This window comes from Megascapheus bottae, chromosome 18, assembly GCF_031878675.1.
Source record: "Megascapheus bottae isolate mThoBot1 chromosome 18, mThoBot2.hap1, whole genome shotgun sequence".
In the NCBI taxonomy this organism is placed as follows: Eukaryota; Metazoa; Chordata; class Mammalia; order Rodentia; family Geomyidae; genus Megascapheus; species Megascapheus bottae.
Window position 1 is genome coordinate 26,765,468 of NC_143526.1, and position 26,100 is coordinate 26,791,567.

General features: G+C 46.4%; 1 protein-coding gene across 1 annotated transcript; it reads left to right on the forward strand.

The window, feature by feature from the left end:
• The first annotated feature begins 874 nt into the window (after window positions 1-874).
• Window positions 875-12,458, forward strand: Ddrgk1 (DDRGK domain containing 1). Its single transcript, XM_090352064.1, has 9 exons — window positions 875-1,018; window positions 2,120-2,326; window positions 4,430-4,542; window positions 4,782-4,883; window positions 8,021-8,143; window positions 8,406-8,444; window positions 11,233-11,289; window positions 11,805-11,853; window positions 12,164-12,458. Exons 1-9 carry the CDS (start codon window positions 928-930, stop codon window positions 12,328-12,330), a joined length of 948 nt encoding a protein of 315 aa, XP_090208190.1. The 5' UTR covers window positions 875-927; the 3' UTR covers window positions 12,331-12,458.
• Window positions 12,459-26,100: the final 13,642 nt, after the last annotated feature.

Here is a 26,100-nt window from a genome sequence, read left to right on the forward strand (position 1 = left end):
TTGTCCTCTCCCAAGCACAGCTTGAGAGGAATAAATATGTAGCAGTCAGAAAAGAAAAACTAGCCAATCAGCTCAGCCAAGTCAACCCTGGTGATCAGAGGAGACTGGCTTGATTTCTCTCACATCCAAAGTTCTCTTCAGGTCCAATTGTTTTCCTTTGTCATTCCAATGGTGTTGCATGACTCCCAAGCTTCTTTTTCTTTTTCCCCTTATATTTGTTTCTATAAACACTCTATGGTATTTTTAATATAATTTTGCTTTTTAATTATTATTAATTTTTTTGGTGATGAAGTTCTAATCCATGTCCTCTCACATGCTAAGCAAGTATTTTACTATTTAACCACATTTCCAGCTCCACTGACTTTAAAATATAAACAGTTGACTGCCATATGAAACCTCCTGCAATTATTTCCACTTAACCTTATGGGTTTTATTTTTACAAATACCCTCCATAACTTTTTTTTTGGGGGGGGGGTCCGTCTTGGGGCTTGAACACAGGGTCTGGCTGCCTTACCTCTTTTGCTCAAGGCTAGCATTCTACTACTTTGAGCCACCGTGCGATTTCCGGCTTTCTGGTGGTTAATTGGACATATGAGTCTCAGGAACTTTTCTGCCTGTGCTGGCTTTGTACTGCAATCCTCAGGACTCAGACTACTGAGTAGCTAGGAATACAGGTGTGAACCACCAGCGCCGGGATCATAACTCTTTAAGAAAAACCTTAAGGCTTCACCCCTCTACCCATTACCCCGACAATAAAATACAATAAAAATAAAAACAACTTAGGGCTTCTAAGCAAAGCTAAAGCAAAGCCATGGCCTGGATGGGCAAGTGGGCGGAGCCTCGAGAGAGGGGCCATGGGCAGTGGGCGGGTCCCGAGCGATCCGAGTCTCACGGTGAGATATCGCGCTGGTTCTGCTGGGAGGCGTCATGGTGGCGCCCGTGGTGTACTTGGCGGTGGCAGTTCTACTTATCGTCCTTATCCTCTTCTTGACTCGCATTAGGAGCCGAGGGGCAACAGGTAGGAGATGATACCGCCCCGGGATCGGTTGAATCTGTTCCTTTGGGCTTCCGAGCTTTTGTAGGCCATGACGCTTGCGGCCAATGCGCATGCGCCTGCGTGCCTGGCGGGGTTAGGGAGCCGTCATCCAAGTCGTGCGTATGCGGTTATGTCGTAACTACGGGGACGGATGCGGAGCTAAAACCAAATCTGGGAGCCGGGAGTCAGCCGTCCCCCACCTTTTCTTCCACTCCTAAGCGAGAATCTTGCCCTTCCTTCTCTTCACCACCTTGTACCTATACCAGAAGGGTCGGGCCCTTGCAGATACCCTGTCATTCATTAGCCATCTGCGCTCTTAGGGTAGGCCACAGTTTTTCCCCTCCTAGGCTGGCTCCAGAAGGTGTGCATCTGAGTGTTTTCTGCCGACATGGGGCTGGAGGAAGTATGAATGGGTTCCAGAAAACTCTCTTGAAGCCCTTTCCTTCTCACCAAGGAGACCATTCTAGGCTGCCTTGGCCTCTGCTCCACCAGATTCTGCATCCTGATCAGATCATTCTTTGGCCAGGGCACAGGACAGATGCACCTGTCAGCCCCCATCCCCACTTCTTGTCAGCATCGGAGTTTGTGCATGTATCTCTTCCAGTCCCTGGGCCCACAAACTATTTCAGAGCAAGGGCATGCTCCAAGAGCAAGGGAGAAAGAAGATGAGATAAGACTAACAAGGAACATCATCCTGAGGGCTGAGACTTAGACTTGCCTGGTAGGTGTCCTCTCCAGTTGTGGGTGCCATACAAAATGACAGCAGATGCAGTAAAGCAAGAAGTATTTCTGAAGTAGGCATTTACTGAGATCTGGAGACACTAGGGTGGGAATTTAATGACAGGCAAATTGGAATAGTGCAACATTGAAGGCAGAAAAAACAGGTGAGCTTGCTGCATCAGACCAAGATCTGAGTTGTAAAGGCCTTGGCAGTAGACTATGAAGCTGAAAGTTGGTGCTCTGTGCACTAAGGATCTAGAAAGAGGTTGAGCAGGAGGAGGAGGTGGCTTCCATTATGTTGTTTCCCCAGTCTTGGAGATTGCTGGCTTGGCTGATAGCATTGTGATTCCTCTCTTCCCAAAGCTGGTCAAGAGCCACTGCAGAATGAGGAGGAGCCAGTAGTAGCAGGCCGGCTATCCCAGTCTCAGCCTCCAGAGCCTGAAGAGCAGAGAGCTGGAGGCAGGCCTAGGCGCAGAAGAGACCTAAGCAGCCGCCTTCAAGCCCAGCGTCGAGCCCAGCGTGTGACTTGGGCAGAAGGTGATAACAATGAGGAGGAAGCTGGAGTACCAGGTAAGAAGTGTTTAGCCTTATGGAAAAGAGGGTTGGATTGAGAGTGAAGTTTCCTAAACTCAGTGGAGTTGTAGAGTATGAAACAACAGGGTAGGAGGGTGTCTGAGAGTCACAGGTAAAGATTTAGAATCTGAACTTTGGCCATGAGGGCCAACAATTCTGCATCTTAACTACTCCATTTGGCAAGCCCCTCAGTATTTAAGTAAGACAGCAAGGTTCTTCAGACTGATCCAGGAATTCCTCAGCCCGTCTCTATATCCTAGCACCCTTCCTGGAGTGAGGTCACTTTTAACCCCCAAAGAAGGATCTGGAGGTAGAGACATTTCTGTTCACAAAAAGGCCTCCTTAATTTATCATGCTAGGAGACAAATAATTCCATAAGATTGGAGAAGAAGATGTCTGTGTTACAGTATTTAAAGACTGGCTTGAGTCTGAAGAGGGAGTGTCTGGATCTTTCCCAGAATCTGGGAGTAATTGAGGCTCTTGCCTTGAGCTCTTAGGATTAGCACCTTTGCCTCAAAAAGAAGTTGTCTCAGACAGGTGTGGTGGCACATACTTGCAGTCCCAACACTTAGGATGGTGAGGTAGAAATGTCTCAACTTTAAGCTGGGTACAATGTCTCATGCTCGTAATCCTAGCTACTTACGAGGCTGAGCTGGAGGATTGCAGTTCAAAGCCAGCTCGGATACTAAAAAAGTCTATGAGATTCTTATCTCCAGTTAATCACCAGAAAACCAGAAATGGTGCAGTGCCTCTAGGGATAAGGCAGTAGTCTTGAGCTGAAGAGCTCAGGGACAACACGCAGGCCCAGAGTTCAAGACCCACAACTAACTAACTAACTAACTAAATAAATAAATGTCTCAACTTTGAGGCTACCCTGGGCTACATAGTGAGACCCCATCACAAAACAAAAACAAAAGCTTGCTAGGCATGATAGTATATACCTGTAATCTCAGCATTCAGGAGGCTGAGGCAGGAGGATCAGGTGTTCAAGACCAACCAAAGCTGTTCAAGATCCTGTCTTAGAAAACGAAGCAAAACAACAACAACAACAACAACAAAATGATTAATAAAGCCAGGCAAGGTGGCTCATGTCTGTAATCCTAGCTACTCTGGAGGCTGAGATAAGAGGGTGACAGTTCAGAGCCAGCCAGGGCACTAAATAACCTGAGACTCTTATCTCAATTAACCACAAGAAAATGGGAAGTGGGGCTGAGGCCCCGGGGGTAGGGCAGTAGCCTTGAGCTGTAAAGTTTATGGACAACGCCCAGATCCAGAGTTCAAGCCCCATGACTGGGAGGGAAAAAAGATTAATAACAACAAAAAATATATAGGACCTTCCTGCCTCAGACTTGGGGTCAGAACCTTTACTCAGTCATCAGCAGATCCTTAACTTTCACCTGGCCCTTATATAATCCTGGAGTTAAGGCTGTTCTTTTTGTGATATGTATATGCCAATCCTGGGGCTTAACCTCAGAGTCTGGGCACTGTCCCTGACTCAAGGATAGTGCTCTACCACAGTTCCACTTCCAGCTTTTTTGGTGCTTAATTGGAGATGAAAAGTCTCAACTCCTGACTTGGTTGGCTTCAAACACTGATCCTCAGATCTCAGCATCTTGAGTAGCTAGGATTATACCTGTGAGTCAGCTGAGGCTGGTCTTTAACTTGTAGCCTGGCTCTTATAGGACAAAAGGCCAATCTTGGCCAAGAGCTGAGTCCAGAATGCTCAGGAGTTTCTGACTAGGGTGGGGAAGATTTTGGCTTTGCTATTGGGGTCAGTTTTCCCCAGAGCTATCACCCCTAAAGGTTTGGCACAGAAATGGAAGCCAGGAACTTCTAGAAGCCCAGATAGTCCCCACCTATGATCCTCAGACATTTGAATAGCAGCCCCTCTCCTTTAGAGCTGTACTGTATCTCACCTGTCCCCAGCCCTCACGGCTCCCAGCCTACCCTTCATATACTCATACATGTGACACATGTGATTTACAGTAGATTCCTCTGAAGGACAGACATGAGCAGAAGGGGCTCTCCTTGTGGTGAGAGGGACAGGGATGGAGCAGATTCTCTGGTTAGGAACTGAACTGTCTCTCTGACCATACCCAGACCAAGAAGAAGAAGGCATTGAGAAGCCAGTGGAAACTCACCTGACAGGGAAAATTGGAACCAAGAAACTACGGAAGCTAGAAGAGAAACAGGCTCGGAAAGCTCAGCGTGAGGCAAGGAAAAGGGACAGGGCATATCAATGGGAGGTCTGGGATTTTCCTTTTCCTTTTCCTGTTCTTGAAACCCTGCCCTTGGGACTCCCCTATACTGGGTTGGTGATTGGTACTTGCCTGACTCCTGTCTTACAACTTGGTCTATGTCCTAACCCAGGTATTACCATCCCTGATCTGTCTTGGAGGTGGGCACACTATCTAGGGTTGGGGGACATACCGCTATAAAGGCCTCTCTCTAGGCAGAGGAAGCTGAACGTGAGGAGCGGAAACGCTTGGAGTCCCAGCGTGAGGCAGAGTGGAAGAAGGAGGAGGAACAGCTTCGTTTGGAAGAAGAGCAGAAGGTGAGGCTGACACCTGATCCTATCCCAGCATACCTTGTTTCCTATACAATTTTCTCAGCCCTCCATCCTAAAGGATGGTCTGTGGTTCCTTTGGACCCTGGCCCAAAAATGTCACTTTATGGAAGCAATATTACTGTGAAACCTCACAGGAAATCCAGTGTGGTATTACTGTGGTTTTTTTGCCTTTCATTTCTTGAAAAGAAGTATGTGTCCAGCCTACACTTAAGGGGTAGAAAAGGACCTACAGAAATGACTTTTACAGGGGATAAAAGCTTTTGCAAGGGACTTATCTCTTCTGTACAAACTGCTTCGCATTCATATAAAGTTACGGGTTTTTACTTTGCACTTGTTAGCATGATATTAAATAGTAACACAGTGAAACTGTTTAATTGTTGCACTCTTGGCCATTGTGAGCATGTTCCTCTGTTCCTTTGATCTTGACTCATTGTTTCTTCTTTTTCTTTTTTTTTCTTTCTTTTGCCAATCCTGGGGCTGGGCACAGTACTTGAGCTTATTTTGCTCAAGGCTAGCACTCTACCACTTGAGCCACAGTGCCACGTCCTGCTTTTTCTGTTTATGTGGTAGTGAGGAATTAAACTCAGGGCTTCATGCATGCTAGGCGAGCACTCTACCACTAAGCCACATTCCTAGTCCCTTGTTGTTACTTTTTTTTTTTTTTTGTGGATCATGGGGGGTTTGAACTCAACCTGGCACTGTCCCTGAGCTCTTCAGCTCAAGGCTACCACCCTGCCGATAAGCCAAGCCCCACTTTCCGTTTTCTAGAGGTTATTTGGAGATAAGAGTCTTAGGTCCTTTTGTGCCCAGGCTGGCTTTGAACCTGATCCTCAGAACTCATCCTCTTCAGTAGCTAGGATTATAGGTGGGAGCCACCGTGCCCAGCTTCATTTTTTTTTTTTTTTTTTTTGGCTCTTACTTTCTGTCTTGATGATGATGATGATGATGATGATGATGATGATATAGTACTTGTACCAAAGGATTACAATTCCATGAATTAGGTTATATGTATAATGCTTCTTGGTCAATATCACCCCCTCCCTTTATTCTCTCCTGATTTCCCCTTCACATACCTAGGCTTTTCTCATATTACTTGCCTTAGCATTAGTTTTATATTTTATTTATTTGATCTGTGTGTGTGTGTGTGTGTGTGTGTGTGTGTGTGTGTGTGTGTGTGTCCTGGAGCTTCAACTTAGAGTTTGGGCAGTATCTCAGTATTTTTTGCTCAAGGCTAGTGCTCTACATTTGAGCTATAGCTCCACTTCTTGCTTTTTGGTAGTAAAATGGAGAGAAGAGTCTCATGGACTTTACTACCTGGGCTGGCTTCAAACTACGATCCTCAGATCTCAGTCTCCTGAGAGCTAGAATTACAGGTGTGAGCCACTGGCATCTAGATTTTATTGTCTTTATGTAGTAGCTTAAAAGATTTCAATTGAATATTTTTTTTTTTTTGCCAGTCCTGCGGCTTGAACTCAGGATCTGAGCATTGACTGTCCTTGGGCTTTCCTCAAGGCATAGTGCTCTACCACTTGAGCCACAGCACCACTTCTGACTTTTCTATGTATGTGGTACCGAGGAATTGAACCTGCGTCTTCATGTGTGCTAGGCAGGCACTCTATCACTAGGCCAAACTCATAGCCCACTTCCAGCCTTTTCTGTATATGTGATACCTGGAAATTGAACCCAGGGCTTTGTGCATGCTAGGCAGGCACTCTACCACTAAGCACACTCATAGCCCTGTTTCATTTTTTTTTGCCAGTCCTGGGCTTAAGCTCAAGGTCTGAGCACTGTCCTTGGACTTTATTTTGCTCAAGGCTAGCACTCTACCACTTGAGCCTCAGCGCCACTTCCGGCTTTTTTTTTCTATGTATGTGGTACTGAGGAATCGAACCTGGGTCTTCTTGCATGCTAGGCAAGCACTCTACCACTAGGCCAAACTCCCAGCCCCTGTTTCATATTTAAAAAAAGCTTTCTGAGTGCTTTGGAAAATGATTTGGGTTGGGAGGAGGCCATTATATTAGTTGGTGATGGTGTCAGAGCATAGATAGACTAGGGAATTTTAAGGAAATCAGAAAAAGAAGCAATAGACAAGATCTCATTTCTTGGGCAGTAATGAGGCTTGAACTCTGGGCCTGGGCACTGTCCCTAAGCTCTTCAGATCAAGGCTAATGCTCTACCACTTTGCCTCACAGTGCCACTTCTGATTTTCTGGTGGTTAATTAGAGATAAGAGTTTCACATAGTTTCCTGCCCAGGCTAGCTTTGAACTGCCATCCTCAGATCTCAACCTCCTGAATAGCTAAGATTACAGGTGTGAGCCACCAGTGCCTGGCTGAGAACTCATTTCTAACCAAGGTATCTAGCCAGATGACTGTGGAATTCATTGAACCAGGGAACCAACAGGAGGATCAGACAGGGGATAGATCACAAGGTTTGTTCAGTGCCTGTTTCACCCAAATAGTTATGTGTTTGGCAGAAGAAATTAGAGTGAAAATGTAACTGGCAACCACATGGGAGTTGAGGCTGTTGCCCAGAGAATGCTGAGGAGGAAGCAAGAGCAAGGTTGAATGTTGGAGGTGGGAAGGAAGCCGTAAAATGGAGGATGGAAGCCAAGACAGGAGAGGAGGATGTTTTGCCATTCCCAGAACCACTATAATGGCAGGGATTTGAGGCCTGAAAGTTGTGGTTTGGATTTGTGAGGTAGAGGACATGGTAGAGACCATACCAGGAGGAGTGTTAATAGAGCTGGGTACACAGAAACAGCTTGGAGTAGGCTGCTGAGTGCATAGGTAGTGAGAAAATGTAGCCTGATGTTTCTTCACAAAGTCTGGATATGATTGGGTAAGGAGAAGGTGGGATTATGGCAAGATTTTTAAGAGATTCTTGCTAACTTCTTGAGCAAGGAGGGCAGAGAAGAGGCTGAGGAGACTTTGTCTGGGTGGTGATAGGGCTGAGGACAAGAGAAGCCTCTCTTCCTGTTGTTTACCCAGAAGACCATGGAGTGGGAATCTGGAAGTCAGTGAGAGTAGACTTGCTGTATGTCTGGTGCCCTGCAGGGACAGTAGAACCCAGAACAAGGATGAGTAGGTGGCTGTCCTGACTGTTGTTCTTCTGTGTCCACAGGCAGAGGAGGAGAGAAAGGCCCGGGAGGAGCAAGCTCGGCGAGAGCATGAAGAGTACCTGAAACTGAAGGAGGCCTTTGTGGTAGAGGAGGAGGGTGTGGGTGAGACGATGACAGAGGAGCAGGTAAGCCCACAGCCCTTGGCTTAGAAACTGAGAGCTGGGTGGGCATCAGTACTAGTAAGTCATCGTGGCAAGAGCCTTGTTCTCAGTGGACAGTGATGTTCTATCACCCCAATCCTTGGGACATTGGGGTGCTTATGCAATCAGGTGGTTGGGCTGGCACACCGGCAGGTGACAGGCAGGTGAACAGAAAGTAACGTAAGGCCAGACATGAGCCTTTGTCTCTATCAGGAAGACACTCACTCTGATTTCTCTGCCCCTCTAGTCCCAGAGCTTCTTGACAGAATTCATCAACTACATTAAGGTAAGAGGCTCAGAAGAACACTGGTGTCAGCTCCGGCCACACATGTATGCATGAGTGTGTATGTGTGTGTGTGTGTGTGTGTGCGCGTGCGCGTGCTCGCGCACACGTGTGTGTCTGTGTGTTCTCAGGGCTCAGTGCGGAAGGCAGGAGTAGTTACTGCAGGTGCAGGTGGATCATTCAGTCTTGCCACAGGAGTGGTATACCCAAAGGAGCTAAGCTGCTGGGCCGAGGCCAGGAAAGTCCCTTTCTCCTAGACTCAGAAGGTAAAGAAGGAGGACTGGGTGTCTGGGGGAGGCTCAGGCTTCTGATGGCATCCTCACACTTGGTTTGACAGATCCCCCTGCTCTTCAGACCCCACGCTCAATGAGTCATTGTGTTTTCAAATCTGTTCACATGTGTTTTTTGTCAGTTCTGTCACACTGAGGCTCTGCTGAATTGAAGCAGGCAGCCTTCGCCATGTGCTGCTGACCAGGAACATGGGTTTTCCAGGAGAACCAGGGTGGTATTTCCTTTGAAACTAGGGCAGGGCATTATTGTGCCCCTGTGAGCCCACAGCCACCTCAAAGGCCACCCTGATGCAGCTCTGGGATGCATAAGCATGTCCTGATCTGCTTTGCTGCTAGGCAACTTGTCTCCCATAAAGGATGCAGTGAGGGGAGAGGTTTTCAAGTGCAACTCAGAGATGCAGAGGCGGCTGAGGGAAGGAGTGCAGAGGGAGCGGGGGCGATAGTGGAGGTGGTATCAGGGGCTGCCAAGGAGTCAGGGCTTGCATAATCCTCCCCCACCACTCCTGAAAGAGAGCAGTGTTTAGCCACCTCCCAGCTGCAGTGAAATGGTGGGCTCACAGCCTGGGGCTCAGGGTCCCTAAGAAGGAGAAATGCTGGTGGCTTCCTCTGGCTGCAAATATTCGCTTGTGTTGGGACCTTTGTTTCCTCCCTGAGTGGGGTTTGCTGCTCTGGGCAGGGTTTCTTACACTGTCCTGCTTGCTATCCCCTCCTACCCAACTGGCTGCAATGTGGTCCCAAAGTACCTTGTCCAGGAAGCCTTTCCAGGTGTTAGATTAAGGAGTCATAGTCCATGTCACCTCTCCTTTGCAGAGACTAGAGGAAAGTCTGGGGCCATTCTGGTCCTTAGTGGCTCTCTGGTGATTCCATTCTCAGGGCTTCTCCAAATTCTTGGGAGTAGCAGTTTCTCCAGGATGTGTGGACTGATTCTCCCAGAGCTATTTTCTAGCAAGGAAATTCAGCCCATCTATCTTTTTCCTCACTCCAACAGATTGGGCCTTCTACACTAAGGATTATCAATAGAGCTGGAAGAAGGTTTCTGCACATAGAATATTATATTGATATGAGATATAGGCTTTGCCTGCTTTTGCTGATCCACTCTTTTTTATCATGGCTGGGCTTGTCTGTTTCTTTGGTCATTTTTTTTTCCAACAAACTTTTGGCTAGGTCCTCATGTTGACTTTATGGTCCTGCTCTGAGCTGTCACTGAGCCCAATACCCAGTGCCTGTTTTGTAGGTGGTAGCTAGCTGGCCAGGTCACCTTGTGCTTGCCTGCTCCCTGGGCCAGTTGCCTCTTGCTTTCCCCCTACTTGTACATACAGCTTAGCATTTCAAACAAGTCACATGCCATCTGCAGCTGGGGAGGTGTCACAGTGTCATTCCTCCCCCAGCTCATGTGCTGTGCAAGATTCACAGCAATGTAAAGGACCGCCTTCTCCCGAATCACATGCTGTCTGTGGGAGAGGCGGGGGCAGATGCATGTGGAGACCCAGCCGTGGATCCTCAGCTGCACCCCTGGGAACTCAAATTTCCACCAAGAGTGTGACAACAGCACGTGGAACACGGGGCTGCACACGGGAAGCACTTGTCAGTGTTAGTGACAGTTATTTTCAGGGTGGGCTCAGTGTCTCAGACAGTGCGTAGAGAATGAGTGAAAAGAAATGTGGGTCTGTCAGGGTGGTGAAGGATCCAGGCTGGATGGTAGGAAACACAGGTGAGACAGAAGTGAGCCCCCAGTTTACAAAGGCTTTTTAGTTTTTGTCTCCTGTCCGTCTGTCTTGTCACCAGCTGGTCTGCAAACTTAATGAGTGGGAGCTGTGTCTTACTTTTTTTTTTTTTTGCCAGTCCTGGGCTTGGGCTCAGAAACTGAGCACTTTCTCTGGGTTTTCTCAAGGCTAGAGCTCTGCCACTTGAGCCACAGCAGCCACAGCACTACTTCTGGCTTTTTTCCATGTATGTGGTACTTAGGAATGAAACCTGGGTCTTCGTGCATGCTAGGCAAGTACTCTTAACCACTAGGCCAAACTCCAAGCATGTCTTACTATTTTTGTATTTGCACCTTCTCAGTTCTTTGTCCTGCCTCAGTTCTCAGAAAACACAGATCTTGAACACTGGTTTTGTTTTGTTTTGTTTTGTTGGGGGTTTTTTTGTTTTTTTTTTTTGTGCCAGTCCTGGGGTTTGAACTCAGGATCTAGGTATTGTCCCTGAGCTTTTGTGCTTAAGACTAGTGCTCTATCATTTGAGCCATAGCTCCACTTCCAGCTTTTCTTTGACAGTTAACTGGAGATAAGAGTCTTATAGATTTTTCTGCCTGGGCTGGCTTTGAGCCTTGATCCTCAGATCTCAGCCTCCTGAGAAGTTAGGATTAGAGGTGTGAGCCACTTGCCAGCTTTGTAGACAGTTTTTAAAAATAGACCAGATCAAAACATGAGCCTCAGGAAATATATGTTCTAGCAATGAGTTCACCAAACTCAGGCTTTCTCCCTTTTTTCCCTCTCCTGTAGCAGTCCAAGGTTGTGCTCTTGGAAGACCTGGCTTCCCATGTGGGCCTTCGGACTCAGGTAAACCCTGAAAAGTGAATTGCTATATGAAGAGTGGCCACGGGGACTTTGTGGCTAACAAGGTGAGGGGGGAAGAGGGGAACTATCCTAAAGATGGAGACCACCTAATGTCCCTTCAAACTTGCCTCCAACAATAGGGTGGAGCATATAGGAATCTCTTGGCACGCCAAGAATCCTGCACTTCTACTAGATAAAATGAACATATAGGAAGGAAAAATAAAATATGGATTCCATCTTTCTGCCAAACCTATCAGCAAACAGTGCAAATCCAGTTACCCTGACAACTCTTGTAAACAAGCTGCCTTATGGCTAGATGTTTCCACTTCTCCCTTCCTGACTGAAATCCTTCACTGAGAGTCTTTCAGGGTTCAGGGCAGGCGTCCCTTCTGTCCTAAACTCCTCCAGAATTGAAGCACAGAGTCACACCATGGGGAGATTTGGGAGGCTGCAGGTGGCTTTCCCCCACCTTGGGAACCAGAACACCCATCTCTCTCCTGAGAATTTTTTCCTCATAGGACACCATAAACCGTATCCAGGATCTGCTGGCTGAGGGCACTCTAACAGGTGAGAGGGTTAGAATCAATCACTACAGGGTCTGGCCTTGGGGAATGGCTAGCACAGGGAAATACAGGGACTTGTCATAGGCAGGATGATTGTTATGGGTGGTGGAGGGCTGTGCAGCAAGGGGTGCTGAGTCATCTGCAGGGAGGGGGTCAGCTGAGGGCCAGAGGCACCTGATTTCACTCACTGTCCAAAAGGGCAGACAGGAGACCTGTGGGACTCAGAGTCAGCTGTGAAGGAGTGGATGGTCACACCCAGGCCAGTTGGGGAGGGTCCAGAAGGGCTCAGCCCCACAACCTGCATGTCCCCACAGGTGTGATTGACGACCGGGGCAAGTTCATCTACATAACCCCAGAGGAACTGGCTGCTGTGGCCAACTTCATCCGACAGCGGGGCCGGGTGTCCATCACCGAGCTTGCCCAGGCCAGCAACTCTCTCATCGCCTGGGGCCAAGAACCCCCTGTTCAGGCTCCAGCCTGACTCCAGCTCTTTCCTCTTGGACTTGGAGCTGGCATAGCTTATCTGGCCACACATCTTCATCTCTCCCTACCATCTTGGGGCAGTGGTGGAATATGGCCAGGAAGTTGTAGATTAAAGGTCTACAAGCACTGCTGAGCATTTTGTAGCTTCATGTGGCAGAAGGCCTAGCCTAGTATCTCAGATAGACAGGTGAAATATAGATCTCCTGATACCTGAGAGGTAAGAAGGTTTCCTTGCAATCTGGTAAATGTCCCACTCTCTTCGGCCTTTTTTTTTTTTCTTTTTCTTTTTTTCCTTTTTTGGCAGTACTAGGTTTTACTAGTCATGCACCATCCTGCCCAGTCATTGTGTTTTTCCCCATAGTTTGAGATGACAGATGTGTGCCACCACGACCAGCCATTAATTGAGATAGAACCTCATTAAGTTTTATGCTGGGGCTGGCCTTAATGTGAAAATCCCCTAGTCTTCATCTTCCAAGTAGCTAAGATTACAAGCTTGAGCCACCTTGACTGTGAAGCCTCTCATTCTTTGTGTGTGTGCGTGTGTGTGTGTGTGTGTGTGTGTGTGTGTGTGTAGGCATATGTCTGCCAGAACTCAGGGCTAGAGTGCTCTGCCTTAGCTTTTTCAATCAAGACTAGTGCTCTGGTTAAGTGGAGATAAAAGTCTCACAGATGTTTCTGCCCAGGGTATGTTTGAAGCAGGAGCCTCAGACCTCAGCCTCCTGAGTAGCTAAGATTATAGGCTTAAGCCACCAGTGCCCAGCAAGAAGTCCCACCCATTTTCCATCATTCATTCATTAAAAGAATGTTTTGTGTCCTTTGGGCCTAGCTCCTGAGGCCCTGCCAAGCTCTTTCTCTACCCATATCCTAGGTAGGAAACCTCTCAGATCACACCTTCCTTAACTAGAGAAGAAATCTCCATTTTATTTATTTATTAAAGAATCAAGACTCCCAATCTAGACCAAAAGCTCCAAGAAGAGTTAATGGGGAATACCAAGTATGGAGTCCTAGGAAACAGTCGCCTCAATAGCCTTTGAGATAGAGGGAAAGGAAGTCACTGAAAAAGAAAGGCTGGCTAGCTGCTGTGGGACAGGTAGGCAAAGCAAGCCCACTTAGCTGGATTGAATTGTACAGCGGAGACGTATTGTTCACGCAGCAAGTCACAAAATTCAGCCCTGAATCCTTGATCAAAAAAAAAAAGATGTAAGTGTCGTGGCGAATATGAGGACCATATATTCAGAGGTGGGTGTGAGATGAGAGCTGGCTGTCTCCTGTAGGGTCAGTCTCTGGTTCCTATGGGTTCTTCATAGAGGAGGATCCTGCTGTGCTGAGAATAAGACACATGTTTCAGTGTGGAGGTTTTTTTGTTTTTTTTAATTCAGGGTGGCCCCTAAACATAGGCCACCTACTTCCTCTGGTGCCTGGTAGAGGCAGTTTTCTGTTCTGGCCCAGAAGGAAGTTGTCTGTGTGGATGGTGATGGGGAAATAGTACATCAGGCTCCAGGCTCACAGCCTTCCTAAGAGGAGGAGTTGTCAAGGGTGATTTTGACTCATGTGCCATAAGCATTGAATATAGAAATTCACTTCCAAGTAAGGGGTGACTCTGGTTGATCTCATCAGCACCAGGCACTGCCAGTCAGTGAATGGATTGCATGCATTGTTTGGAAAGCCATCTGGCACCTACAGTCTTAGTGGGAAAAGGAAGGAACATAGTATGAGTTAGTAACATTATGAAGTAAAAAGAGAGCTGCGTGCCAGTAGCTCACACCTATAATCCTAGCTACTCAAGAGACTGAGATCTGAGGATCATGGTTCAAAGCCAGCCTGGACAGGAAAGTCTGTGAGACTCATGTCTACAATAAATTATTCAGAAAAGGCTGGATATGGCACAAGTGGTAGAGCGTAGCCTTGAGCAAAAGAAGCTCAGGAATGGTGCCCAGGCCCAGCAAAATAATAATGAAGTGAAAAAGGACTTATAGTTAGATCAGTGGTTCTCCACTCTGATTTTATTCATTAGAATTACCCAGAGCGTATTCTGTCTTGGATGTCAGACTGCATCCAAGACCAGAATTAGAAACTGTGGAAGTAGCATCAGAGACTATCAGTATGAGACTCCAAAGGGCAAACGAGGTTGAGAGGACCAAGGGACAGGGGTGCAGATTAAACAAGTTGCAAGTAATTAAAATCCCAGTGAAAGCGGTAGCTCCAGAGCCTCTTTCCACTTCCCCTCAGCCATCTTTCCCACTATCCATGTAACTAATGGCTAATGTAGCCCTAACACCAGCCTCACGACCATCCAAGATCAGGAAGAAAGTACATCCCTTCTTCACATCCTGAAGCCTTTTAAGATTCTTGATGTTGAAAAGACTTAGTATGGAGGGAGAAAAAAAACCTACCCAAAAAACCCCTTTATTATTTGATCTAATAAGTTGATCAACTAAACAGTTCATTAAATGATCAAAACATTTTGCTAAATGTGGTTAGCTGCTTATACAACAAATCATCGAAAATTTATAGGCTAAACAACTTAAAGAGTTTTCTGGACACTTAAATTGTTAACTTAAAAGTTTCTAAGAATTTAATTAAAATCCCCATTAGCTCAATAGGTATTCGTATACACAAGGCCCTGGTTTTGATCCCTAGCACAACAAAAATAAGAAAACCTTTTTTTTTTTAATTTTTAATTTTTTTAATGGTTCTAGGATTGCACTCAGAGACTCACACTTGATTGGCTTGCTTGCTTGGCTGATACTTTATTACTTAGCCACACCTCTAGTCCGTCTTTATATTGAATTATTTTGGAGTCTTGTGGACTTTTTGGGTCTCAGTCTTCAAAAGTTCAGCCTCCTGAGCCGGCCACCAGTCACTCACGCCTGTAATCCTCACTCCTCAGGAGGCTGAGATCTGGATTGCAATCAGAGTCAGCCCAGGCCCAAAAAGTCTGTGAGACTTTTATCTCCAATTAACTTCCAGAAACCAGAAGTGGTGCTGTGGCTCAAGTACCAGAGCGCTGGCCTTAAGCTAATGAGCTCTGGGACATCACCCAGGCCCAGAGTTCAGGCCCCACGACAAAAAATAAAAAGGAGTTCACCCTCCTGAATAGGGTTATAGGCATGAGCCACCTGTACCTGGCTAAAATTCCTTAATTTAATATATAATTTTTTTTTCTTTGCCAGTCCTTGGGCTTGAACTCAAGTTCTGGGCACTTTCCTTGGACAGTTTTTGCTCAAGGCTAGCACTTTGCCACTTGAGCCACAGCACCACTTCTTGCTTTTTCCTTTGATGTGGTATCGAGGAATTGAACCCAGGGCTTTGTGCATGCTGGCGAGTACTCTGTCATTAGGATTTGCTCCCAGCCCATGAAATTATTTTAAGTGCTTCTATATCCTAAAAGTAGGCCAGATATACCTAGTGTTATAGATATTACAGTACTGATTTGAACATGTCATAAGTACAAACATTTCATTACAATGGATTTATATTTGCTTTCATTAGCTCTATTTTACTTTGAGGGGAGTGGGATAATTGCCTGAGGATGGATCCCAGGGCCTGGAGCTTATAAGTATTCTACTATATGAACTACACCCTAATTTCCATTTTAGGCTTTATTATCCTGGAGCATCAGATATTCAAGTGATTGATGACCCAGGATCCCGAGCCTACCTACCTGAATCATTTACATGTTGGATTTCTCCCAACAAAAGGAGCTCTGGCCAAATGTTTGCCAACTAAAATTTTGAATTTTGTAATTCCCAAGCAGTGCCTGTTTTGGGTATCTCCATACTTAGTCCAGCATAAGTCTATTTTGGTACCACTTGCTTACAATAGAGTCTAATCTGGCTTATTAATTCCATTATTTTTTTTTCTTTTTTTGCCAGTCCTGGAGCTTGGTCTCAGGGCCTGGGTACCGACCGTCCTTGGGCTTTCTCAAGGCTAGAGCTCCACCAGTTGAGCCACAGCTCAACTATTTCCAGCTTTTCTCTATGTATGTGGTATTGAGGAATTGAACCCTGGTCTTCGTGCATGATAGGCAAGCAGCGTAACACTAGGCCAAACTCCCAGCCCCTAATTTTTATATGCTTAAAATTCTTCATATCAGAAAGTTTAAAATGAACCCAGTGAGTCCTTTATGGCCTGAAGGGGCCGATGTGGCTGGAGATGTAGTTCAAATGGTAGAGGGCCAGCCTAGCAAGTGCAAGACTGTGAGTTCAGTCCCTAGTACTTCCAGAAGAAAAAAGTGGTAACACAATTCACCTGGCAATTGAGTCATTCCCTTAGGCTTATCACAATAACCAAGCACAGGATACAAATTGGGATTTTGTAACATTGAAGATTATTTTGAAATATCTGAAGAACATTTTAAAAAATAACATCTATATAGAACCTGCTAAGTACCTAGCATCCCTTAGGAAGATTTTTTTTTAAATGTCCACACACAATACCACCACAGTGGTATTACCATAGTAGAGACCAGTCCCTCAGTTAAGCAAGTGTGAGACCAGCTGGTAGAATGTAGGAAAGGGACTAACTGGCTAACAAGGACTGGTCTTCCAGTGGAGGGGAGATTAGATGAAGCAGAGAATATAAGGTGTGAGGTGGACATGGACTGGTGGATGAAGAAAAATGTTAAAGGTGAGAGTGAAGGGAATGCTGAGCCCCAAGATTTGGGCTATATTTGGTGAGATGGGGCAGAAGAGTGGAATGTTTTGATCTTGTTTGTTTTTTTTTTTAATTTATTTTTGTCAGTCCTGGGCAAAAATGCTGGGTCTGGGCACTGTCCCAGAGCTTCCTTCGCTCAAGGCTAACATTCTACCACTTGTGTCACAGTGCCACTTCTGGCCTTTTCTGTTTGTGTGGTACTGAGGAGTCCAACACAAGGTTTCATGCTTGCTAGGCAAGCACTCTACCACTAAGCCATATTCCCAGCCATTGTTTGTTTTTATTTTAAGACAGAGCCTCATTATGTATGTAGCACAAGCCAGCCTAGAATTGGAAATCCTGACTCATCCTCTCAGGTGCTGAGATAACAGATATGTGCCACCATGTCAAGTCTGAGAATGTTTAAGAAGTGTCATGAATCAGTAAACTTTATTTTATTTTTTTTGGTCAGTCATGGGGCTTGAACTCAGCCTAGGCACTGACCCTGAACTCTTTTGATCAAGGCTAGTAAGCCAGAATGCCACTTGGAGTTTTCTGGTTAATTGGAGATAAGAGTCCCATGAACTTCCCTACCTACAGCTGGTTTTGAACTGTGATCCTTGGACCTCAGTTTTCTGAGTAGCTAGGATTACAGGCGTAAAACCACTGGTACCTGGCAGTAACTCATTTCTTAGGTCTCCTATATTCATTAGGCTATTATGGGTGCCCTTTAAAGCATGCACATGGCACCTCTAGTTCCAAGCCTTGGCTCCAAAATTAGGCTCTGATGTTCACTTTTTTCAACAGTACTGCTTACTGCAATACTGCAGTTCAGGGGCTGGGAGTTTGGCCGAATGGTAGAGTGCTTGCCCAGCATGCACGAAGACCCGGGTTCGATTCCTCAGTACCACATAAATAGAAAAAAGCCAGAATTGGTGCTGAGGCTCATGTGGTAGAGCTCTAGCCTTGAGAAAGTCCAAGTACAGTGCTCAGGCCCTGAGTTCAAGCCCAGGACTGGCACAAAAAAAAATGCAGGGCCGGGAGTTTGGCCTAGTGGTTAAAGTGCTTGCCCAGCATGCACGAAGACCCGGGTTCGATTCCTCAGTACCACATAAATAGAAAAAAGCCAGAATTGGTGCTGAGGTTCACGTGGTAGAGCTCTAGCCTTGAGAAAGTCCAAGGACAGTGCTCAGGCCCTGAGTTCAAGCCCAGGACTGGCACAAAAAAAAATGCAGTTCTGTTGGGGGGCTGAATAACACCGTGTCTAATAACTTTCTGTAGTAAGGGTAAACACGTGGACCTCTTTGTCCTGCCCACCTGTTGTGCTGATAGGCTGCGGCATATAAGGCTACCAAATATAAGGAGGAGGGATTTAGGGAATAGAGAGATTTTCCTGGCTTGATGAAGCTACGTGGCATCTCTGTTCATGCCCCTGGGCTGAGTACAGGAGGACAGTGGACCCTCTCCTCCCCTGGCTCGTCCTGGTTGGGGCGTGTTTTTCCCCATCCCTCCTACTAGTCGAGAGGGACCTGGGACGAAGGACCCCAACACAGTTCATCTCCAGTTAACCAACAAAAAGCAAGACCAGAGGCATGCCGCTAGTGGTCCAATGTCAGCCAAGCAAGCAATCTTGAGACCCCAAGTTCAAACCCTAGTATATGCATGTACTATGAAAAAAAATATAACTCAGGAGAGGAAAAGTTGGAAAAGTGGTAACAAATCACAAACTACCCAGGCACGGTGGCTCACGCCTGTAATCCTACTCAGGAGGCTCAGATTTGAGGATTGTGGTTCAAAGCCAGTCCAGGCACTAAAGTCTGTGAGACTCTTATCTCCAGTTAACCACTAGAAAGCGTGAAGTGGGGAAGTGGCTCAAGGGGTGGGAAGCAGCCTTGAGGTGAAGAGCTCGGGGACAGCACTCAGGCCCAGAGTTCAAGCCCCACAAAAAAAAAAAGTTTGAAGAGGGGGTCTGAGAGTTTGGCTTAGTGTTTGCCTAGCATGCACAAAGGCCCAGGTACTACATAGATGGAAAAAGCTGGAAGTGGTGCTGTGTCTCTTGCCTTGAAAGCCCAAGGACATTGCTGAGGCCCTGAGTTCAAGTCCCATGACTGACAAAAAATAATTGTGCCAGGCACAGTGGCTCACGCCTGTAATCCTAACTACTCAGGAGGTTGATATCTGAGGATCAAGGTTCAAAGCTATCCTGGGCACAAAAGGACCTGAGATTCATTTCCAGTTAAGCTCTAGAAAACGGGAAATGGGGCTTGGCTCAAGAGTAGGGTGGTAGCCTTGAGCTGAAGAGTTCAGGGACAGGACGCAGGCTCAGAGTTCAAACCCCCTGACCCACCAAAAAAAAAAAAAAAGACTGTGAGACTCATCTTCAATTAACTACTACTAGAAAAGTGGAAGTGGTGCTGGTGCTGTGGCTCAAGGGGTAGGGCTTGAGGTGTAGCCTTGAGGTGGCCTTGCTAACTTGATACACTCTTCCTTCTTAAGATTTTGATTGTATCTCTTATCAACTGCTTACTGGTCATTTGAATCTATTGATTGACTTCTATTGTTGCCTATTCTATAAACTTAGGTTTTTGTGATTTCATTTGTCATTTAAAGCATGAATGAGCATCTCTTTTGGATAGTTTTTTAGTGCTACTGTAATAAGGTACCACAGTGTTGTACAGATTTATTTTTTATTTGTACAATGTATCTTTTTATTGTATCTTTTTTTGGCAGGGGGGAGGTGTCGTGGGGCTTGAACTTGGTCTGGGCACTGTCCCTAAGCTCTTCAGCTCAAGGCTACCACCCTACCCTTGAGCTAAGTCCCACTTCCCATTTTTCTAGAGGTTAATTGGAGATAAGAGTCTCAGGTTCTTTTGTGCCCAGGCTGGCTTTGAACCTTGATCCTCAGATCTCAACCTCCTGAGTAGCTAGGATTGCAGGTGTGAGCCATCATACCCAGCTCTTTTTATTGTATCTTACTGTCCATATAATGTATAGAGGGGTTACAGTTACATTCATCAGGTGGTGAGTACATTGCTTCGAAAATTGATACCCCTTCAGATTTATTATTGTACAGTTTTGTAGCTTAGAGTCTAACATAGGCCTTAGCAGAGCTGAAATCAGGGTGGGGCTCTGTTTCATTTTAGGAGATTTATTTTCAGGTGTCCAGAAGCCACCCACATTTCTTGGCTTGTAGCCCTTTTCCTCCATCTGCAAAACCAGTTTTGTCACATACCTCTGACCATTCTGTAGACATATCTTTCCCTCTCTTTTAATTTGGATTGTACTTAGGGCCTCATACCCTCAGACTTGGTAGGTAAGCACAACTATTGAGCTAGTGTCCAGTCCTTTGGTGCACTGTTTTTTTGCCTTTTTTTTTTTCCAGCACTGGGCCTTGAACTCAGGGCCTGGGCACTGCTCTACCACTTGAGCCACAGCACCATTTCTGGCTTTTTTCTCTGTATGTGGTACAGAGGAATTAAACCTGGGTCTTCGTGCATGCTAGGCAAGCACTCTACCACTAAGCCAAACTTTCAGCCCAGCCCAGAACTGAGACAAGGTCTCCCTATATAATCCAGAATGACCTTGAGCTTTTTTTTTTTTTTTTTTTTTTTTTGCCAGTCCTGGGCTTGAGCTCAGGGCCTGAGCACTGTCCTTGGACTTTCTCAATGCTAGAGCTCTAGCTCTGGAGCCTCAGCACCACTTCTAGCTTTTTTCTATGCATGTGGTACTGAGGAATCGAACACAGGTCTTCATGCATGCTAGGCAAGCACTCTACCACTAGGCTAAACTCCCGGCCCCTTTTTTTGCTTTTGTTTTTTGCCAGTCCTGGGGCTTAGACTCAGGGCCTGGGCACTGTCCTTGTGCTTTCTCAAGACTAGTGCTCTACCTCTTGAGACACAGCACCACTTCCAGCTTTTTCTGTGTATGTGGTACCAAGGAATGGAACCCAAGGCTTCATGCATGGTAGGCAAGTACTTGGCCACTAGGCCATGCTCCTGGCCCCTGCACTGTTTTTTGTTTTTTTTTTTTTGGTGGGTCATGGTGCTGAACTCTGGACTTGGGCACTGTCTCTAAGCTCTTCAGCTCAAGGACACCGCCCCACACCTGGAGCCACAGCCCCACTTCCCTTTTTCTAGAGATTAATTGGAGTGTCACAATCTTTAGTGCCCAGGCTGGCTTGGAACCTTCATCCTAAGATCTCAGCCACCTGAGTAGCTAGGATTACAGGCATGAGCCACCACGCCCGCCCAGCCCAGAGACAGGGTAACTTTCTGCCTGAGCACACACCTTGACTATGCTTTTTCTTTTTTTTTTCTTCTTGCTGTAGCTGGAATGACAGGTACACACTACCAACTGTCCAGGCTGGCCTGGAACAACAATGTTTCCAGTCTTAGCCTACCACACAGCTAGATAACAAGTGTTCACCCTTGCACCTAGCTGTTGGTTTAGATGTAGCCTTGCAGAGGCTGGCACACGACCACATGCTACTAAAGTTTAAACTCAGGGCCTCATTCTTGTCAGGTTGATGTTTTGCCTCTTGAGCCATACCTCCATCTCTTTTTTGGAGTTGGGTCTTGACAGCTTTTCTGCACCCATTGGCCTCAAGCTACCATCCTCCAGATATCAGCTATCTGAGTAAGTAGGATTACAAGTGTGAGCCACTGATACCTAACTTCTTATTCACTGTTTGTTTGTTTTTTTTGGGGGGGGGCGGTTAGTTGTGGGGCTTGAACTCAGGACCTGGATCCTGTCCCTGAGCCACAGTTCCACTTCTGGTTTGCTGATGGTTAATTAGAGATAAAAGTCTCATAGACTTTACTGCCTGGGATGGCCTTGAACTGTGATCCTCAGATCTCAGCCTCCTGAGTAATGAGGATTATAGGCGTGAAGCACCAGCACATGGCCCTTCATTCACTTTTAAAGATCTCAGTAATGCAACCTCAATAATGCAAGCTAGTTTCCTAATGTGGTCAGTTGGTCAGAAGACCTAATTCTATATCATCTTAATCTCCTTTTTCTATACAACAACATATTCATAGATTCTTTTCTCTATGTATGTGGCACCAGGAGTCAAACCCAGGTCTTCATGCATGCTAGGCAAGCACTGTACCACAAGGCAAACTACCAGCCCACATCATAGATTCTTATGATTTAAGATTTAGACATTTCTGGAGAGCTGTTATTACGGTAACTAGAGTATTAAAATGGAGATTAGGAATTTTTTAAAAGGATTCTGAGGCTGGGGATTTAGCTCAGCAGAAGAGCCCTTGCCTGGCAGGTGCAAGGCCCTGAGTTCGGTCCTCAGCTATAGGGGAAAAAAAGGATCCTATAAACAGTGGAGAAAACAGATGATTAATCCATTACAGTTTTCTCATGTCTTTTGTAAGGTTTTAGCATTAAGAGCATTCTACCTATGTAAAATAAATGCATGTCACAGCCTGTAACCCTATAGTTGGCATACACCAATAATTCTAGCTACTGAAGCGTCCAAGGCCTTAATGGTATGGTAACTTGGTGAGACCCTGTCTCAGAAATAAAATGAGAAAGCCAGGCATGGTGGCTCATGCCTGTAATCCTACCTACTCAGGAGGATGAGATCTGAGTTCAAGGTTCAAAGCTAGCCTGGGCATGAAAGGACCTGAGACTCTTATCTCCAATTACCCTCTAGAAAATGGGAAATGGGGCTTGGCTCATGGGTAGGGCAGTACCCTTGAGCTCAGGGACAGTGCCCAGGCCAAGTTCAAGCCCCATGACCCCCCCAAATAAATAAAATGAGAGGGTAATAGGGAATGAATATGATCAAAGTACATCATGTACATGTTTGAAAATGGAATAACCCAGTAATATAAAAACAAAAATGAAGATAAGAAAGAATCCAGGAGAATATAAAAGTATATTATATGCATGTATAGAAATATTGCAGTAACAACCCTTTGTACAATTAATATGAGCTAATAAGAAATAAGCTAGGCACTGATGGCTCACACCTGTAAACCTAACTAGTCAGGAAGCTGAGATCTGAGGATCACAGTTCAAAGCTAGCCCAGGCAAGAAAGACTGTGAGGCTTATCTCCAATAAACTACCAAAAAAGCCAAAAGCAGAGCTGTAGCTCAAGTGGTAAAATGTAGCCTTGAGTCAATGAAGTTCAGAGACAGTACACAAGTTCTAAGTTCAAGCCCGAAGAGTGGCACCAAATAAATAAACTAAAAAGGCTAACACACAGGCTCTGGGCTCAGTCTCTAATACCACACACACACACACACACACACACACACACACACACACACACACAAAATAATAAAAGCTTTTCATCTTATCCTACAATTTAGGATTAATCTTCTTAAAGCATTGGTAGAATGCAGCAGTTAAAAAAAAAGTGTGTGTGTGGGGGGGGTATCTAGGGGATATATACTGAAAAGCCAAGGAACTTGCCTAGTGTACACAGGCTATGGCATCAGTCCCCACCACTGGGGATTCCTTTTTCCTATAGCCTCTCCAATATAGACCATCATAAGCCTTGTGAAGTTTTGTTTTTAACTACCTCCTTATGTCTTTGGTGAGTTTCCCACTCCAGAAATACCACACAGGACACTTGACACTTGTGTACAGATGAGAGTGGCAGTAGTTTATTAGTTACATGTATAATCCCTTCCGAGGGGAGGAGGACACCATAAACCATGGAAGGCTACATAGGACTTGTTTCTGGTAACGGAGTGGACAGTCAGAGGTAGTACAGAGGCAGCTTTTGTAGTAACAAGAGGGTAGGGGTTCCCTGGTTCCTGCTGGGGATGTGATTGGTCTGTTTGAATAATTCCAAAAGTTGGCAGGGAACTAAAACACACAACTGCGAGATAAGCAGGAATTGCACCTGGTCCAATTGATAAGAGGATTGTTTGGGTAGGGAACCTTATCCACGGGTCCAAAGGGAGAGAAAACCTTGTGGTTAGACCATTTAAGGCCTTCCTGATTTTACCAATCAGTGGCAAACAATAGTAGATAAGTTCAGCTGTTTCTGGGTAGTTAGGAGGTTACTGTATGTGCTACTCGAGTGCTCTACCATTGAGTCCTACCCCCAGGAGGGTCTTGAATTTTGCGTGGGCTAGCCTGGATCATGACATGGTCCCTCTACTTAAGCCTCTTGTGTGGCAGGCATGAATCACCACACCTGTTGAGATGGAATCTCTGTAATTTTTGCCTAAGCTGGACTCAGACTTCAGTCTTCTTGGTTATTGAGGCTAGCCATGAACCAAAAAGATGAGTCAGAGCAGGAGGGCTCTTGTTTCAAGCCCTCGTACTGGCACACATTCACACACAGATGCAAAAAAATATTCTCCATGAAATAGAGAAGTATAAAGAGTTAATAAGCCAAAATAAAAATAGAGGTGTAGTGGAAACTGGCTGAAATGAAAGGAAAATATAACATGTCTCACTGATGAAAACAAATAGTGTTCTTGACAAGCTGAGGGCTGGGAATGTGGCTTAGTGGTAGAGTGCTTGCCTAGCTGGTCACCAGTAGTTTTGCCTATAATCCTAGCTTCTTAGGTGGCTGAGATCTGAAGATTGCAGTTCAAAGATAACCTAGGCAGGAAAGTCCATGAGACTGTTTTCTCCCACTAACCACCAGAAAACCAGAAAGGGCACTGTGGCTCAAGTGGTAGCGCCCTAGCCTTGAGCACAAAGAGGCTCAGGGACAGGGCCTAAGTCCCGAGTTCAAGCCACACACACACATGAAGGCTTTCTAGAAATCACTAGGATATAAAAGCAAATGTGGATAACTTCAGAAAACAGTAAGACATAAAAATACTTCAGCTATCACAGATAGAATGAACTAAAACCTTGCTAGAGTGGAGGTGCTGCAGTCTTTAGGATAGACCCTGGTGCATTCATCCTTTTCTTGCCAGTCCTGGGGCTTGAACTCTGGGCCTGGGCACTGTCCTTGGGCTTTCTTTCTTTCTTTCTTTCTTTTTTTTTGCCAGTCCTGGGCTTGAGCTCAGGGCCTGAGCACTGTCCTTGAATTTTTCTCAAGGCTAGAGCTCTACCACTTGAGCCTCTTCCGGCTTTTTTTTCTATGTATGTGGTACCAAGGAATCGAACCCGGGTCTTCATGCATGCTAGGCAAGCACTCTACCACTAGGCCAAACTCCCAGCCCCCCCTTGGGCTTTCTTAAGGCTAGTATTCTACCACTTGAGCCACAACACCATTTCCAGCTTTTTCTGTGTATGTGTTACCAAGGAATCGAACCCAGGGCTTCGCATGTTAGGCAAGCACTCTACCACTAGGCCAAGTTCCCGGCCCCTGCGTCCAGCCTTTTTACTGACGCAGATCCTTCAGCTTGGTTTGTTTCTCCACCCTAAAGGTGGCGGAAGGCCATAGTACAAGGCCAACTACTTCCTCCCGCCCCTCTTGCCGAACCTTGGGGCATTACCTCCTGCAACCCCTCGCTGTAACTGGGGCTCGGCGCTTGCCAAGCAGGCGCTGCCTTGCTTCCTCTCGCTCTGGGGTGCAACACGGGGGTCTGCGTCCTGGTCTGACACCAAGGCACACCACCCAAAATGAACGCATGCAAACCCTTCTGGAGTATATTGTCTATCTCCTAGTCGCACCTCCCTGACAGCCTTCGGGAGGAGCAAGTTTCAAAACCAGCTCCGTCCGCGGAGTTACTGGCCCTCGACGCCTCCTACAAGCCTGCCAGGGATCCACGCGCGCCGACGGATCTTTTCCCAGTGGAGGTCGATCCGAGCCACCTGCACCAGCTCATTCCGCCGGCACCTTGCAGTCTCAGGGTCTCAAAGGCGTCCTACTGGAAAGCTTCGTCCCGAAGAACAGGGCTCGGGGTTCACTCGGGATGCCCCCTCCTCAAGCCAGCAGCGTTCGTTCCCCATTGCCTAAAAGAGATGGTGTGGGGGGGGATCAGGGTAGGCGCGGTCTTGTTGGATTTTTAAAAAAAGAGCCTGGGGGCTGGGCTCAAAGCGGTTGGTAGGGCGGGAAAAAGCTGGTAGCGGAGGAACTCAGCGGAATTTTGGCGCCTCCGAGCGGGCGAGACGGTGGGGGGGTCCCGAGCGCCAGCCCGCGTGCAGCGACTTCGGGGTGAAGGCGCCCCGCCCCGGCTCGGCGATTGGCGGCTCCGGGGG